At 40.8% G+C, this 16,763-nt stretch overlaps 2 protein-coding genes across 20 annotated transcripts in view; one reads left to right on the forward strand and one right to left on the reverse strand.

Moving 5' to 3' along the window:
* Positions 1-215: 215 nt before the first annotated feature.
* Positions 216-3,164, reverse strand: LOC101172547 (uncharacterized). Its single transcript, XM_078941982.1, has 2 exons — positions 2,522-3,164; positions 216-1,362 (listed from the first exon to the last, which is right to left on the reverse strand). Exon 2 carries the CDS (start codon positions 1,162-1,164, stop codon positions 574-576), a length of 591 nt encoding a protein of 196 aa, XP_078798108.1. The 5' UTR covers positions 1,165-1,362; positions 2,522-3,164; the 3' UTR covers positions 216-573.
* A 4,858-nt stretch (positions 3,165-8,022) lies between these two features.
* The window catches only part of abcc9 (ATP-binding cassette, sub-family C (CFTR/MRP), member 9), a 65,786-nt gene continuing 57,045 nt past the window's right edge, over positions 8,023-16,763 (forward strand). For 13 of the 19 annotated variants that reach the window (XR_002293122.3, XR_002293123.3, XR_002293124.3 and 10 more), the window contains exons 1-4: positions 10,419-10,644; positions 12,484-12,662; positions 15,729-15,870; positions 15,962-16,083. Coding sequence is in view for 9 of the 19 variants with exons in the window: in XM_020714289.3 (XP_020569948.1) it covers positions 12,515-12,662; positions 15,729-15,870; positions 15,962-16,083 (412 nt within the window). In the remaining 10 variants the exon portion in view is untranslated. Of the gene's footprint in view, positions 8,375-10,418; positions 10,645-12,483; positions 12,663-15,728; positions 15,871-15,961; positions 16,084-16,763 lie in introns of those variants that run through there. The other 6 variants (XR_002293121.3, XR_013653681.1, XR_013653684.1 and 3 more) reach the window with 1 other exon arrangement.

The following is a 16,763-nucleotide window of genomic DNA, read 5'->3' on the forward strand; positions in this document are numbered from 1 at the left end:
ATAAAGAGAAATAGATGTTAATTTGGTTCTAACAGTCAGTAGAACCTGCAGCAAGTGAAGTTCAAGGTTCACAAAAAATAAAAAAACATCGCCTCCAACTCGTCTCAATCTGACGTCTGTCTCTCCACAACTACTACTTCTTCCTGTCCATCAATGTGTCAACTTTGGGGGGAAAAGCTGGCAAAACGGAGAACAGGTCAAAATAAAAATGTATACAACTTTAATTTCACTTTATTTTATAAGTTTTATAAATGGTATTAGAAAAAAGATCACATTAACAACACAAATTTTTTTTACAGGAACTCAAAGAGGAGAAAGAGGGCTGGACCACTCGACACGGGGGTGGCAGGACAAACCGGACCGGAGACACAACAGGGGGGAACGGACTGCAGACAGACCAGTGGAACACAGTCCGGACCCCAGAGCACGGACGTCCGGACGCCAGAGCACGGACGTCCGGACGCCAGAGCACGGACGTCCGGACGCCAGAGCACAGACGTCCCTCCACGTTCAGTCCTACGGCGGTTCATTCGAACGGGTTACGGCTGAAACCAGTCCGGACTCTCGAAGGCTTCAGGCAGAAATGCCTGCTGGGAAGCGGACGGCACGCTTCCGGAAGCAGACGTGGTTTCTGAGGCCGGAGAGGCGGATGAACCCCTTCCCGCAGGTTCCGCAGACGTGCGGCCTCTCGCCCGTGTGCGTCTTCCTGTGCCGCTCCAGCTTGGAGGCGCTGACGAAGCCGTTCCCGCACAGGTCGCACGGGTAAGGCCTCTCGCCCGTGTGCGAGCGCACGTGGCACAGCTTGGCGTTGCTGTGCTTGAACGTCTTGCCGCATATCTCGCAGGCGAAGGGCCTTTCGTCGGTGTGGATGGTCAGGTGTCTCTTGAAGGCGGACGGGTCGGTGACTCGTTTCCCGCAGGTGGGGCACAGGTAGGGCTTCTCGCCCGTGTGCGTTCTCTTGTGGAGCAGCAGCTTGTCGCTTCCTCTGAAGGTTTTGCCGCACAGCTCGCAGAAGTACGGCCTCTCGCCCGTGTGGATGGTCCGGTGCCTCAGGAGACACAACCTGCTGGACAAGCTGGTGCCGCAAATCCCGCAGTGGTACCCGTGACCCCCCCGCTGGTCGTCCGGACCGCCCTCCGCTTCAGAGTCCAAAGGCGCGATCATAGTTTCCCGCTTCTCAGAGTCCCGTTCCTCGTCGTCGTACTGCAGCCGCTCTTCCTCCAGGATGATAAAAGTCTCAAACTCTTCCTCCTTGATGTCTGGAGGCTGGAAGAAGACCTCCTCACTCCCTTCTGCTTGGAGCTCCTCCTCCTCCTCCTCCTCCTGCTGCTTCAGGGAGTCTGGGAGAGACAGAGACGTGACCTGTTGTTAGACAGAAACGGACACACGAGTGAAGAAACCATGGAGCTTCAGAATCACATCATCAGTCCCTGAACTTCAAATAAAACCTTTCTTACCAGTTACAACTCCATCTATTACCTCCTAACTCCCCACCACCATTGGGAATCTACTGGGGGGGGGGGGGTACATAAAGTAGGATTTTGAATACTTTGCACATTTTTTAACCCAAATATTGCAAACATTGAGATTTCCTATTTTTCAGATTTCATGAGCTGAAAAAAATGTTCAAATATCCAAATATTCAAGAAAAGGTAAAAAGAAACTGATTTTCACAATATGAAGATAAGAAGAGTTAAGAATCAACAGGTGTTTGAATAATTCCAAACTATTTCCAAAAATGTGTAAACTTGATTGTGATGAAATAATCAAAGCTCTTTTAATTACAATCAATGGGTATTACATTGTAATGTGCAATAATGATTACTGAAATGTTTAAATTACAATCATTAAAGCTATTGATTTTGTTTACTTGATCTGCAATGGGTAGCAATAATAATAATAACTGGTTTATTGTGATCATGTGTTCTAATTATAATCAATGTTTATTACATATTGGTTACCGATACGGTTCACTGAAATCATGAATGAAGGTTTCCGAAAATAATCAACCATTCTGTTACCTGAAAATAATCTATTGGATCAGAACCGGATTACAAAAACTGTAAAACTATCAAATGAATGAACTCAGCAGAGGTGGGATTCTATAAATCCGCTTCTTCCCACTCCTCTTCAAAAAATAAATTAAGCTCTACTTGACTTTAGTTAATGATCACTGTGTTTAAATAAGCAAAATGTGATTTCAGTGACTTTTTTGTTTTGTTTTGTTTTATTTTATTTTCTGTCTTTTTAAACTATGCATTTCAACATTTCTGTAATGAGTGTGATAAATTTATTGTTGTGACTACAATGCTTGAAATAAATCAATAAATCAAAATTCCTGAATTTTAGCGTTGTTCATTGTAGTTTACGTTGCAGTCGGTAGAGGGCGCACAAAATGTTAAACATAGTAAAAAGTGTCTAACTTTCACAATCAAATATTGGATGTTTAAACACAAAAACAGTCATTTTGCAGATATAACTTTGTGAGAGTGTGGTTTGCGGTATTTTTGGCTGAACTTACCGATTCTGAAAAGCCGAACCTCCGGTTTTAACGCGGCGTCGAGCATCTTTTGTTGCTCCGCGAGCCGCAGCTTCAAGTCCGCGATCCGGTTCTCCAAAACCAGGTAAGTCTCTTCCCCTGCCGCTCCCATCTGCTGCCGGACAATCGCTCTGAAATCCTGATCCGAAGACATGCTTCAAGCGGGGGCCGATGCAGGCGTGAGCGCCAAGGGCTTGGAAGTTTTTCACTCAACGGATCGTCAAGCTAATGCTAACTTCCGGTGTTAACCTTCCGGTAAAAAAAAACAGTGAAGAAGATTCCAGTTCCGGTCACCACGTGTTGTTAATTTGATTTCTGAGCAATTAAGAAATGATAGTATTTAAGCAAATTGTGAAAACTATAAGCAAAGGTATATTAATGTTCTATGAGTCTGTTGTAAGCTAAATATGAGAAAGGGGTTCAGAATATGGGTGGAGAATCGGCTGTCAGTGTCACCAACAGATATAGTTAGCAAAACACACAACATATTATTATGTATACTTGAGTGTAAATATATCACGTATACTATAGACATGTGGTGTTAAAGTATACTGACTTAATACCTCTTTAGATTAAATTGTAATATTTTAAGTTCGTATTATATAGATAGTAAATACAAAGTAAACTTCATGTATTTTTTAAAAAACTTTATTGAATGTAAAAATTCAATACAGAACAATGTTAAACAGTGAACAACAACAACGAAGGAACAAGCCAGGGGATTAATACAGTAAAGTTCATGTATCCTGGCTCACTTTTAGTATAGACCAGGGGTCTGCAATCTCTTTTATCCTTCCATTGTGGCTCTCTGGTTAAAGAAAAAAACTTTAAAAAATAACTGTAAAGTAAGTAGTAAGTTAGTAGTAAAGTAAGAAAAAAACTTAAATAAACTAACCCATTCATTTTCCGGTAAACATCCCAACTGCTCCCATTCAGTCGTCCATCCTCCAGGGTCGATTCCCCTCTGCGTCCCGTCGTCTCGTTTCATGTTTCATTTCGTGCCGCACAAAAAGGTCCAGGTCCTGCTATTTCCACGAACCTCTGCTCTCCCGTGTTTAGCTGAAGGATCCAGTCAGTGATCCGAACCTCATCCAGGACTCCAGAACCAGGAGGTTCCCCCAGAGGTTTGGAATTGCCTCTGGCTGAGACTCACCGCCGTCCGTGGTTTCTGACGCAGCTGGAATCTTGTTTCTTTGTCAGTTTTCCCTCTGATGGACCTGTTACAGGTGGAAGATCCAGGTGAACTGCCTAAGCAGGTTTTAGAAAAGACCCACTCTGCTTAAAATTGTGTTTTCTACATATTCTTGTGGCAAATATTTGAAGATTTCTAAAGAAAATTAAGATTAAACCTGCATTTCTGATACATGAAAAATGGAGAAGGAAGCCAGTATATTTTCCCACATTTTTGAACTCAAACCCGTTTAATATCTATTTGCACATCACTGAGCGATGCAAGTGATGTAAGTTGACACCGTGTCCTTGTGTCAAAGACACTGAACTCCACGTTGCTCCTGGTGGTCACAGGTTGGTGCCAGTGTGAGTCAGTGGTGCGTGTTGGTAAATGGGGACGGTGACACTTTTAGCCTTAAAGTGCTGTCATTTCCAGATTTGGTGAAATGTTGCTATGGCAACCAATCCTATAGTTTTAAAAGAGTTTTACAGTTTCTCTCTGAAACGGCAGTGAACTTTTTGAGCCTGAACGTCTGGAGGCTGCGGAGGTGACCAGCATCCTTTCCCCGTGAAGAAACGTGAGCCTGTGTCTTTACAATTTCAGAAAAATAACCACATTCTGTCCCGAGGAGCACAACAGCCCTCACACCCCTGACTTTATAAACCTTTTTGATGTGGTTAAATAAGGAGGAAAGTTACGCAGTAACTGAAGCTGCTGGGACTTCACTCCTCCAAAGTGGGGCAAGCTCGCCCTCCTGTGGTGATGTTAGTTTTGATAAAAAGGAAATAAAAACAAAAATAGTCTGATATGCTCAGAAACTTATTTATTTAGGACAGGGGTCTATAACCGGATGTTCTGGAGTCACATGTCTTTATTCCTCTATTGCGGCTCTTTAGCTTTGAAGAAAAATTTGAATAAATAATTGGTACATTTTTTCTTTTAAGTTTTGTCATTCATGTTTTGATTTTTTTAAATATCAGATAAAAAATATAATAAAAGGTTAAATCTCCTGTCAGACCTGTATCTTAATTGCATATTCGCATCTATTTCTTTACTTTTGTTCATTCTTAACATTATTGTGAACTTGGGAAATGTTCTTATGTAAGCTTCTTGTTATGTCAGACTGGGAGAAATGTTTTCACGTGATGTCAGAGTTTTAAAAATCACAATAAAGGATAAAAGTAGAGACACTCAAGGTTAATCTACCGGCTTTGATCGTGACCTCAGATGTCACTCGAGTCGTCTGTTTGCCTGTGATTTGTTGGATGTTGTGTAAAACGGGCAAAAGGAGGCCTGTGACAGCAGGAGTCACAGAGGAGGCGGGAGTCCATGCTTCCTCCTCCTCCTCACAGAGCGTTCTCACGCTGCGACCGATACCACAAACACGACACAGATGCAGGACACATAAACACAGGAAGAAGAACAAATCCGTGTAAATCACACAAACCGGGACGTGTCCTCAACGTCATGGTCCTGCAGGGCGGCGCGTGGGTCAGCAGGGCTACTTCCGCCTCTGGTGTCCGAAGGCCAAAGTGGAACATCTGCTTCAGAGCGAGTGCGTTTCTGCATGTAGGCGAAGAGGGAAAGTGTTTATTCAACTCGGGGGACATCGAATCGCTGATGATCTTGTCTGCGCTGAGGATGGAGGTCATCCTCTTCCTCTCAGGGAATCCTGGGAAACACTTGCAGATGTGAATCTCTTCGCTCCGTCCCCCTTCCTGCACAAACCCATCCACACACCCCGTCTTCCACTTCTCTGACCCACCCGCCACCTCCCCGAGGCCTCTCAGCTGGGACGCGTAGGCAAACGGAGTCCCAGGCTCTTTGTCCGGAACCTGCAACCTTTATCCCACCACAACGGCGGGTGGAGCAGACCTATCCGCCCCAGAGGCTGGGAGCCCCTACGAGGCCAAGACTTAGGATCATTTTGTGGATTAGTGGGATGACGTCCGAGAAAAGTGACGAGCAGAGAAGTTCTTCAGCACAAATGATGTAAACAAATGTGTCTTTGACCCACAATGACAGTCAGGATGAACAGGAGATCACTGGTGTCTCGATTTCCTTTGGGGAAAAGGTTTTAAATGAAATCAAGTAGAAAACTTTCATTTCTAAGATCAAATTTCACTCTCATTTGAGTGAAGACGTTAAATCACAATATTTCCAAAAATCTGATTTATTTTACATATAAAAAAGAAGATTTTTGCACAGCAAGTTTAATCAAAACATACAAAATAAAATCATGTGATATGTCAGAAAGCCGTCTGGGTTTTTCTAATGGAAAGAAGAAAAAAGGACAGAAAGTAAACAGAAGATAATCTACAACACTAAGATCAACAATTTAATTGTCAAGATAAAATCGTTATCATGAAGTTTAACTTTTAAACAAATATTCTCTCCTTATTTGTTCGGAATGCACAGATATCTTACACATATAATTATGCATTCAACAATACTGACTGATCCATTATAAACAGATTTATATCTGTACAACACATTTTTTTCTAGTTATTTCTACTAAATTCTGTTGAGTTTGTCAAATAATCAAATTCTTTCAAACTTTGTGGCGCAATACCAGAGAGAAAATCTGACATGGGTTTTGTAAATAAAGGACGATGCAAAAGTTTGGCCTTTTTCTGTTGTTGCAGGAGCAAACTTAATCTTTCTTCATGAGTGGCAGTTCAACAGACAAGGGAGTGATCATTAAAATCAAAATGTAAAGAACGTAAGCATAAAGTAACAGTGCTTATGTAAACTTTTGACTAAAAACGAGTCAAATGCAGCTGAGAACTGGTGGGTCTTTAACCTGGATTTAAATCAACTGAGTGTTTTTAGTTGATCCAAGGGTTTCTAGCAGTCTGTTCCAGATCTGTGAAGCATAGAAGCTGAACGTTTGGACTCTAAGAAATAACAACAGACTGGATCCAGATGAGAGGAGAGTTGTGTTTGGTACATACTTACTAAGGAGGTCAATTATGTATTTTGGTGCTAAACCATTGAAAGCTTGATAAACCATTAACAGAACTTTAAAGTCTGTCCTCTGGCAAACAGTCTAAAGACCTCTAAACTGGACCAATGTGGTCAATGCTGGTCTGTGTCCATCACTACCAAGTTTATGGCCTGGTTGGTGGCTTTTAGATGAATAGATTGAAGCTTTGTGGAGCCTCCAAGCGTTTGGCCCCAAAGATAATTCCCTCAGGTTTTTTTCTTTGTATCTTCGCTCAAATGCTCACCTATGGTCATGAGCTCTGGGTCATGATCGAAAGAACAAATGAGATACAAGCGGCTGAAATGAGCTTCCTCCGTAGGGTGGCTGGCACTTCCTTAGAGACAGGGCGAGCAGCTTGGTTATCCGCAGAGAGCTCAGAGTAGAACCGCTTCTCCTCCACATCGAGAGGAGCCAGTCGAGGTGACTGGGGCATCTGGTTTGGATGCCTCCTGGACGCCTCCCTGGGGAGGTGTTCCGTACATGTCCCACTGGACGAAGGCCCCGGGGAAGACCCAGGACACGTTAGAGAGACTGTCTCTTGGTTGGCCTGGGAACGCCTCAGGGTCCCCCCAGAGGAGCTGGAGGAAGTGGCCTGGGCATCCTTGCTCCTCAGACTGCTGGTCCCAGATGACCCGGTCCCAGATGACCGGAAGAAGATGGATGGATGGAGGAGGAGGTAACTAATTGACATCCAGGTCTTGATGTCTCTGATGCAGGCATTAAGTTTTTCCATATGATCATTCTGGACAGGTTTAATGGATAAACATAACTGCGTGTCATTCACGTAACAATGCAAATGAACGCTGTGTTTCCTGGTTTTGTTTCCTATCAGTGCAGCATGTAAAGCATAAACTGGATGGGTCCTAGAACTGAGCCCAGTGGGACTCCGTAGCTAACTCTAGTGCAATAAGAGGACTGTCGATTTACATTAACAAACTGGTACCTATCAGATAATCAGGATTCAAACCCCTGGAGGGCAGATCCTCTGATCCCGATGTCATGCTCTAAAATTTGAGTAAAGGGCTGTGGTCGATTTTGAAAGGAAATGACTACATAGTCCAACCCCCATCTTAAAAAAATGGTAAATGGGCGTGGCCCTACTAAAAAAGGCTTAATGCAGGAATTTAAAAACCACATGTCAATCAAAAGACCACGCCTCAAAATATGGCAACTTAAACAAAAGTCAATTTAAAGCAAATTTAAGAATTAGTACAATCATGTACATTTTTATATTTAAACTCTGATTTTAATTTTTAAAATAAAACCAAAAAGTAATAGTTTGTCATTTAAATATGGGGAAATGAGATCCCAAACCCTCCCCCCTTCACCGCTGGTGTTTTCCTCACACGTGCGCAGGTGTTTCAGGTACACCTGCAGCGCGCGAGCTTCGTACCATTTAATCGGGAAATGAAATATGATGTTTCCCATCAGTTACTCCTTTCTCTTTAAGTTTAAATGATCACTTAAAAATAAATTATGAATCCTTTGGCAGCTATAAATACATCCGTCGTCTCTGCCTCTGATCGTGCGCCATAACACCGCGTTTTCTGAGCGGACACGACGCCATGCAGGCATTTCCTGTCACCTGCTCCTCTGCAGAAACCTGGATGGATGCTTGAAGACGCGCAGAGGTTCCGGGAAGGACGTCCTGACCCAAAAGCTGCGTCAGAGAGGTCGGGTATGTGCGGGCTCCGGTTCTCCTTCAGTCCCCGCTGCAGCATCCTCCCCCTGATCATGTCTGAAGCTGCTTCTAACGGAGGCACCAAACTCCATTAAGAAAACTGGAGTTTAGAATAAATCTGATTCCTAGTAAAAGTGCAAACCCGAATTTAAAGTTTTTTTGTAAAGGATGCATGTATTGATAGAAAATCTTTATTTCGGCGTTAGTAGGATTGCTGTAACGTGTGTATTTCAGGAACACCTGGGAAGGATTCCTGCATACAGCACTGCTCTCCTTTCTGAGGAAAGGGAAGTGGATTTCCTGGGATAGTTTCTAAAAGTCGAGTCGTTATGGGATAAATCAGCATGTTTTTCTTTTTAAATCAATGCCGAATTTTAAATTAAATCACATTTGTTTAGAAAAAGCAAATATATTTTAAAATGTATCTAATACGTTTTTATATCGTTTAAAAAACGTAAAAGCTTTATTTTATTAATAGGATTCTGGAAATCACTTAACGCGCGTTCAGGCTTCTTTCTGTTATTTTTCCATGTAGGCGCGTGTCCGTCTGACTCTTCATCTTTATTTTTACTTCAGCATCTTTGGCAAAATGTGAAATAATCAAATGAAAAGGTTTGTTCTGCTTGAGTGCACCGGGCTGACCTCAGCATCCCCCGCAGCATCCTTCCCTCCTTCCCCGCATCTCAAAGCTCGGATCTCGTGCGTGAGATGAGCGCGAGGATGATCCACTCAAAACCAGATTATGATCAAGCATGAACATTATGAAAGGATCATCTCTGCGGCGCATTTCTGTTCCGGAGGAACGATGGTCAAAACGCGGAAAAATACTTCAAGTTTTATTTTGTTAATTAAAGTTTTTTTTTTATAAAAACTCTATAAAAATAGAAACACGGCCATTTAAAATAACATCAATCCAAATAACCTTGGCATTTTTTGTGATTCCAATATCAAAATATGTTTATGTTCTTCATAATTAACTGTCTTAACTTTTTTCTCAGGATTTCAGCGCGACTTTTCAGCGCTTTGCGTCATTTTGGCAGCTGGAGAAGCCTATAATAAACTCTTCTTCTGCGCCAAAACAAGTTCAAGTTGGGAAATCTGACACGAGTCAGCGTGGAATCAAGTGTTCCGAAAACCCGCCATAGAAGCCGGAAGCTCTAAAAGTCGTACATTCAGAATAAAACAACTTTTGTTTTTGAAGGTGTTAACATTTACTGTACTGTGGTAGTTAAATTTGGAATAATTCTATTTGTATAGGAATAAACTTAAAAAAATAATCAAATAATTACTTATAATAATAATAAATAAGAAACTTTTATTAGTAAAATTTTATTTATATTATTTTATCGTTTAAGTTCATTGTGATTTAAAACAGTGAGATTTACTTCATTAAAACTGAACATTCATTACTTGATATATTAGTTCATAATTATTAACACAGTCAATTTGGAAATTTAGTTAGGAACTAATAATATTGGCAAAGATTTAAAAAATGAGATTTTCCATTTATTTTTAGTGTTTTTAATTAAAAAAAAAAAGTTTTAATATCTGAAATCTGTCATTTTGATGACCAGCAAATTCAGTTAAATAAGCTGATATAACAGTGGGGGGATGACTAGTGATAAAATGTTAAATAATCAAACTATACTTAAGATGGTTTGGTTTTCTCAAATGTTTCCAGGATAAATCACTGGATAACTATAAAACTTGGATAACTATAAGTGATGCAGTAACTTTTGTTCAATTTAGCAATTAAAGTGCATGTTAATGACTTAAAAACCTCTATCCAGGGTACAAATGCTGCATCGAAAGCATGCAAACATAAAAGAAAATTGTTTTCACCCTTACAAATAAAGAAAATCTTACACAAAATTGTAATCTGATTGAAAATATTTATTTTTTAAATTGTTTTTACAAGAGCAAAATTACTTTTGATACCTTTTTTTTATCAACCAGCTTCAAAAGATTTAGATATTTGTTGAGGAATAGAAAAATAAAATAAAAGACGACTCTTGTTTTGAAGGTTTGAACCGGAAGCTGCACGAGGTAATAGCATTAGCTTGACGGTTAGCGGTGAAAGTCAGCACCGCCGAGCAGCTGATGCTTTAAACTACACAGGCTAAAAATAATTAACCTTTTTTGTTTTTTTCTTGCTCCAGCTTTCACAGTGGTTTATTTCTTTTCCGTTTCTTTGTTCTCAGTTTTCTTTTCATCCCAGAATCCAGCGGAATGGAATGAAACTTTGAGGATTTAGACTTTTTTTCGAGGTAAGATTTGGGAATAATTAGTCAAAAAAAGTCATTGAATTTAGGATTTTGTTTTCATTTTTAGCGATATGTGGTGCCTTTGGCTTTTGTTAAAGACGGAGAAGATAAACCAAACAGTGTAAAATAATCAATTAAATTCGAAGTAAACATGTTTTTTTAAACTGGTGTTTGGACTCTTTCTCCACAGTGAGTCACTAAAATTCAATTCAAACAAATATGGCAGCTCTTCTTTGTCTTGTTCTTCTTTACTTTTTTTGTAGTTAAGCTCATTTTTTGTAATTTTCTGATCCAGTCAACAGATTCTGCTCAGACATTAAATTTAAACCTAAATTATTTTTCTTTAGAGCTGCTAAACGTTGTTTATACATTCTACTTGATGGTATTGTTTTTATGTTAAAATGTTAATTAAATTAATTTGAAGATTGCACACGTTGCCTGCTCCACATGTAAATGTGGTTTTATATGAAGGAAGTGGCAGTTATTCTTCTTTTTCTTAGCTTAGTGCTAGTATTCCCCGTTATTTTGAAAGGTTTGGTTACAACCACACAGTTTAGCTGGTATACCTGTCAGATGGGGGGGCCCAACTCTCCATCTATTTTTTTTTAAATTGTTTGATAAAAGGTTGAAGAAAACCTGGAAAGATTTTCTTACAGTTTTTCTTTTTTTTATTTGAAATGGTTCATTTCAAGCAATCAAATAAGAATAGGTCTTTCTTAGGTCTACACTTAGGTCTATAATATTTTTTAGGTTATTAAAACGGAAAAAATGTTTTTCTGTCTGGAGGTACACAATAAACTAAAAGACAATTAGATTGATGTCAGGGCTTATCTTTTGAAAGTCTGGGGAAAAGTCTGAAACTTCCCCTTCACTTTGTCAAATTCTTTGTTTTGATCATTGACTGTACATGAGAACTGGGCTGACTGACCCCTCCCCTCTTGCATTCCAAACAGGAGGTATCCGCTGGTCCCAAAAAGCCAAAATCCCATTGACTTCTATAGAGAAATAAACAGCTGTTACTCAGTCATTCTACTGGTCAGAAGAACCATTTTGGATCTGATACTTTTTTTTCTGAACATCTTCTCGATAATCCTCTTCTTGTTATTCAAGTTACAAACTTGAATTTGTTTAATAAAATTAGGCGGAGCCTGCTGGCCCCCATGTTCAAAGTTAAAAACTTTTGATTGACATTTCAAGTTGATTGAGATTTCAAGTTGCCCACTTTCAAGTGAAGTCCTTTCTATAAAATGACTTCAAGGGGTGTGAACTTCCAACAAGCTCTCTCCTGATTGGCAAGAGATTGGTTGCCATAGAAACTTTGATTCAGACCCAGTCTGACCCAATTCAATCACTATTTACTGACGACAGTTGGCTCCAACAAGGCGGCGTCTGTATCGCGAAAGATTGGCGATTGAATTTGCTTCATTATTATATTATATTACATTATTATAATATATTACATTTTCTATGAGTGACGTCACATTAAGACCAAATCCGAATTCTTCCCTTACCTCTGCGGCTTCTCCCTAACCCGACAGTTAGCCCTCCAAATGTGGAGTTATAGAAAAATGGGGTCTTTAATTCAGACGTCACTCTCATTCAATGATGTTATCAATGGTCGCCACGTGAGCGCATAGCAGCCAGTGCTTGTAAATTGCATAACATCATCAGTTTTATAACTTTAAAAACTCGTGCTAAAACAAAAAGTCATTTCTTACACTTTAATGTAAACCTTTGTGCTTGAGAGCACACCCACCTGAAGAAAAGCGCTTCTCAAAACCCTCGCGGTGCAGGGAGGCAGAGCCCAGTGTCATCGGCGTAAAAATGTCCTCTTTCTTGCAGACGTCTCTGGTTGGGGCTGCTGGCTGAAGGCATGGCCTTTTCCTTTTGTGGCAACGACAAGAACATTAGTGCCTACAGCGTGGAGAATGGCGTGCTGAACAATGGCTGCTTCGTGGACGCTCTCAACCTTGTTCCTCATGTGTTCTTGCTCTTCATCACCTTCCCCATCCTCTTCATTGGTAGGCCATTCACTACTTGCTTGTTAAAAATGATCTTGCTTGCTTTCGCATATCCATTTCCTGTTGAAAAGTTCTTAAAATGATTTGTGGACCTCAAACGAGTGACCTCACATGCTAAAAAGCTTTAAAGCATCATATTTTGGCACCGAAACGGCTCTAAAGTAGGGTTTTCCACTGGTAAACATTGAGAGGTGTGATTGTTGAGAGTCTGAGCCACAGCATAAAGGCAGTGGAGTCAGTCTGTGTTATGTGTGCTCTGACAGGCTGTTTGAGTGTTTCCTGCCTAAGACTCTTAGAGCTTCACCTTTTCTGTCAGAGTTCAGCGGAGCAAGCACAGGAAATGCCGTATCTCGGCTTATCTCCATCGTGAAACGGCATGAGATTGATGTGGAAATTACAGGGAGGGCTCTGGGACATAAAAGTCCTACATTAATTCAGGTTATCAATAATTTCACCTGAAGGAAAATGAGGCCTGAGGTAAATCAGGGATATTTATGGGAGTTTGCTCCGCCATCCATATCCATCCATCTTCCTCCGCTAATCCGGGACCGGGTCGCGGGGGCAGCAGTCTAAGCAGAGATGCCCAGACTTCCCTCACCCCAGCCACTTCCCCCAGCTCCCCTGGGGGGACCCCGAGGCGTTTGCTCCACCCCTCCTAAGAAAGTGAAAGTTTTGGGACCAGCCACTCAAAAAGCCACACTGTTAAGATCGACAAAAATACACAAAATACACTGTTTCACTCAAGCAAAACATCTTAAAAGTCCAGATGACCCTTTGTAAAACCTTTTCTGCTGCTGAACCATCAAGGATGAATTAAAGCCTTCATATACCCTAATAAACATTGCGTAAAGCCAGACCTTTTACATTAAAGTCAATGGGAAGTTGCTCCCTTTTGCTGCCGGCCCCAAGTGGTTGTTTAAGAAACTGCAACATTTCATATTTATTGGTAATGATGGGTAGATGAGGCTTCGTGAAGCGTTTCAGCATATTGCCTAAACTGTATTGATACTGTGTCGCTGCTGTGTTACTCAATACTCAAAAGACATCTTAACTGCACAACTTGTGTTTTATCAACACACATACGTATGTGAAACTATGAAATAAATTAGTTAACGTGAAAAAGTGCCGGAAAACTTTGGCTTTACATTTTAATCAGATTTCTCCAAGGGCAAAGCTGGACTATTTTATATGGGACGGGGGGGGGGGGGGGGGGGGGGCAAAACTGCAGTGCTTAAAGGAGCTTGTATTGATGATTTCTTAGTCAGTCAATATTGATATAATTGAATTAATAAGTGTGTGTGCTAGCTGTTTATATTACTGCTAATGTGAATACTGTTTTTATACCAAATAAAATGAGTTTTATTAAATTGAATGGGGGCATTTATGAGTTAAATTTGATTTTGTTGGGTGTTTTGGCAGTGATGGTTGTTTAAATCCTTCTGTATTCGGCTTTGTCATTAAAAGTAAATTAAAACGCGCAATGGTACTTTTTTGGACTTTGTTTCTCAGCTCAAACTGAAAAATCTGTCAGATTTTCTGGTCAAAGTACAAACTGTTCAAAAGGATGGGACGTCCCTTTTTGACGTTTTGATTTACATAATTTGTTTTTCATAAGTAGCTGAATACAGGAATGTCCCAAATGTTATTTCTGTGGGTTGAATGTTGTTACCAATATTACTTTTATTCTTTGAGACAATGAAGATCTGGACTGAATGTTTCCACAGCCTGTTTCCCATGCCAGTAGAGTGGCTCTGCCTTTCATGACCTCTGTGGGAGACCCGGGACCTGGAAGGAGTAGGAGGTTTGGATTCTAGCTGGTTTTCAAATAACAGATGCATACAGGGGGATGGGTAGACTTTACTGTATTCATTGCTGGGAAACAAGATAAACAGATTTACATTTTTTGCTGAAAGTCGGCTTGGAGCCAAAAGTGGTTTTCACGATGCTGAACATCATCGGTTCCTCTTTGGAGTTTGAGTTGTGGTCCACTCTATAGTTGCCTTTGAGTTCTTACTTTTTCTAGAAGCATTTTGTGAATTCCTCTTATCTTTTATTTTGAATGTGTGATTTATCTTTATTGTACTAGGGTTTAGAGCAAATATGATGAATAACAAAGTAAACAGTGAACAGTTTAATCAAATAAATGGATGGAAACCTTTTCTTTATCTGATTGTTTTGGACAGAAAGCTGTGCTTTTTACCAATGCTATATATTAGCATGTTATATGTTAGCGTGTTATGTTAGGATGTTATATGTTAGTGTGTTATATGATAGGGTTCAATCATCATGCTATATGTTAAGATGCCATACTTTAGCATGTTATAGGTTAGTGTTCAAAAAGTTAGCATGTTATATTTTAGCATGTTATATGATAATGTTCTATCAGTTGGCATGGTATTTGTTAATGTGCTATATGTTAGTATGTATTTATGGGCAGTTGCATTGGAACATAGTTGGTAAACGATTTATTCAGCAAATTACAAACTGAAGCTAAGTGTAAAGTAATGAAGAAGTTTACATAGAACTCATCTGTCACTTTTCTGAATTTTCCACCATTTTTATTCTAGTCTTCCACAGACAAAGTTTTACTAATGTTTCTGTTTGGAAATGTTTTTTTTCAGAATAATAATAATGGATTAGATTTATCTGCGCTTTTTCTCGGTGCTCAGAGCGCTTGCAATGTGTCCATTATTCCTTCACTTCCCATTCATTCTTGGTGATGGTAACTACTGATGTAGCTACCACAGCTGCCCTGGGGCAGACTGACAAAGGCGTGGCTGCCAGTTTGCGCCTACGGCCACTCTGACCATCACCATCATACATCAAACACATTCACACACCAGTGGAGCCCCTGGAGGCAGGAAAGGTGAAGTGTCTTGCCCAAGGACACAACGACAGCCGGCTGGGGGGAGCGGGGATCGAACTGCCGACCCTTCGGTTGCATTGGATTGGACAACCTGGTCTACCGCCTGAGCCACTGCCCCCCCCTGAAGAAAAAAAAAACATCTAAGTGCAAGCACACTTTTTCATGAACCCCTCTGTGTCCCTGTGTCTGTCCTTCGGTAGGGTGGGGCAGTCAGAGCTCCAAGGTGCAGATCCATCACAACACATGGCTCCACTTCCCAGGCCACAACATGAGGTGGATCCTCACCTTCCTGCTTCTGTTTGTTCACGTGTGCGAGTTTGCAGAGGGCATCGTCTCCAACAAGTAAGTCCTTCGTCAACCCTTTTTTTAGCTTTTATCCTATTAAACTGTAACTGTATTTTCATCATTTTGTATGTTGGCCTCTTGTCTCAAGGGTGATGAACACCGACCACCTTCATCTCTTCATGCCAGCATTCATGGGTTTCATAGCAGCAACAACGTCTGTGGTTTATTACCACAACATAGAGACATCCAACTTCCCTAAACTGCTGCTTGGTAAGACGTTTGGTTTGATCAGGTGTTGTATAGATGTGGAGTGGTTAACGCCCTTGCTACACAGGCCGCGGTTCAAGTCACGGCTGGGACCTTTCTGCTTGGAGTTTGCCTGTTCTCCCTGTGCATTAGTGGGTTTTCTCTGGGCAATCCGTCTTCCTCCCACCGTCGAAAAAACATGCTTCAGAGGTTAATTGGTGACTCTAAATTTTCCCACGGTGTGTATGTGGTTGTGTGATTTGTGGCCCTGCAACAGACTGGCGACCTGTCCAGGGTGTACCCTGCCTTCACCCACAAGTAGCCAGGTTAGGCTCCGGCAGCCCCGTTTGTGAGGTGTTGCCTTATGTTCATCAAAAGTCTAAATGACCATTTAAGAAAAAAGGAAAAGCATGCACTTCTTATTGATGAGTCTGTTTACATTAACAAAAGATAATCAGTCATAACCTAAATTCTAGGGTTGTCAGAATTTTGAAGTGACCTTGTAAACAGGATTGTCTGATACTTAGAAATCCAGGGGCGGAGCTACAGGGGGGGACTGTTTCCCGAGCAAAAAGCTTTGCCTCACACTTGACCCCCACAATTTTTGAGTCAATAATATCAATATTGACAAAGATTAAGAAATCATCCATACAAGCTTTTTTAAACATTACAGAAATAGTAAAAGCAACATTTTAATTAACAAT

Source organism: Oryzias latipes, chromosome 23, assembly GCF_053564925.1.
Source record: "Oryzias latipes strain Hd-rR chromosome 23, Olatipes_Hd-rR_3.1".
In the NCBI taxonomy this organism is placed as follows: domain Eukaryota; kingdom Metazoa; phylum Chordata; class Actinopteri; order Beloniformes; family Adrianichthyidae; genus Oryzias; species Oryzias latipes.

Coding starts and splice junctions, on each gene's coding strand:
- LOC101172547 (XM_078941982.1), bottom strand. CDS start 1,164: ATGATCGCGCCTTTGGACTCTGAAGCGGAGGGCGGTCCGGACGACCAG.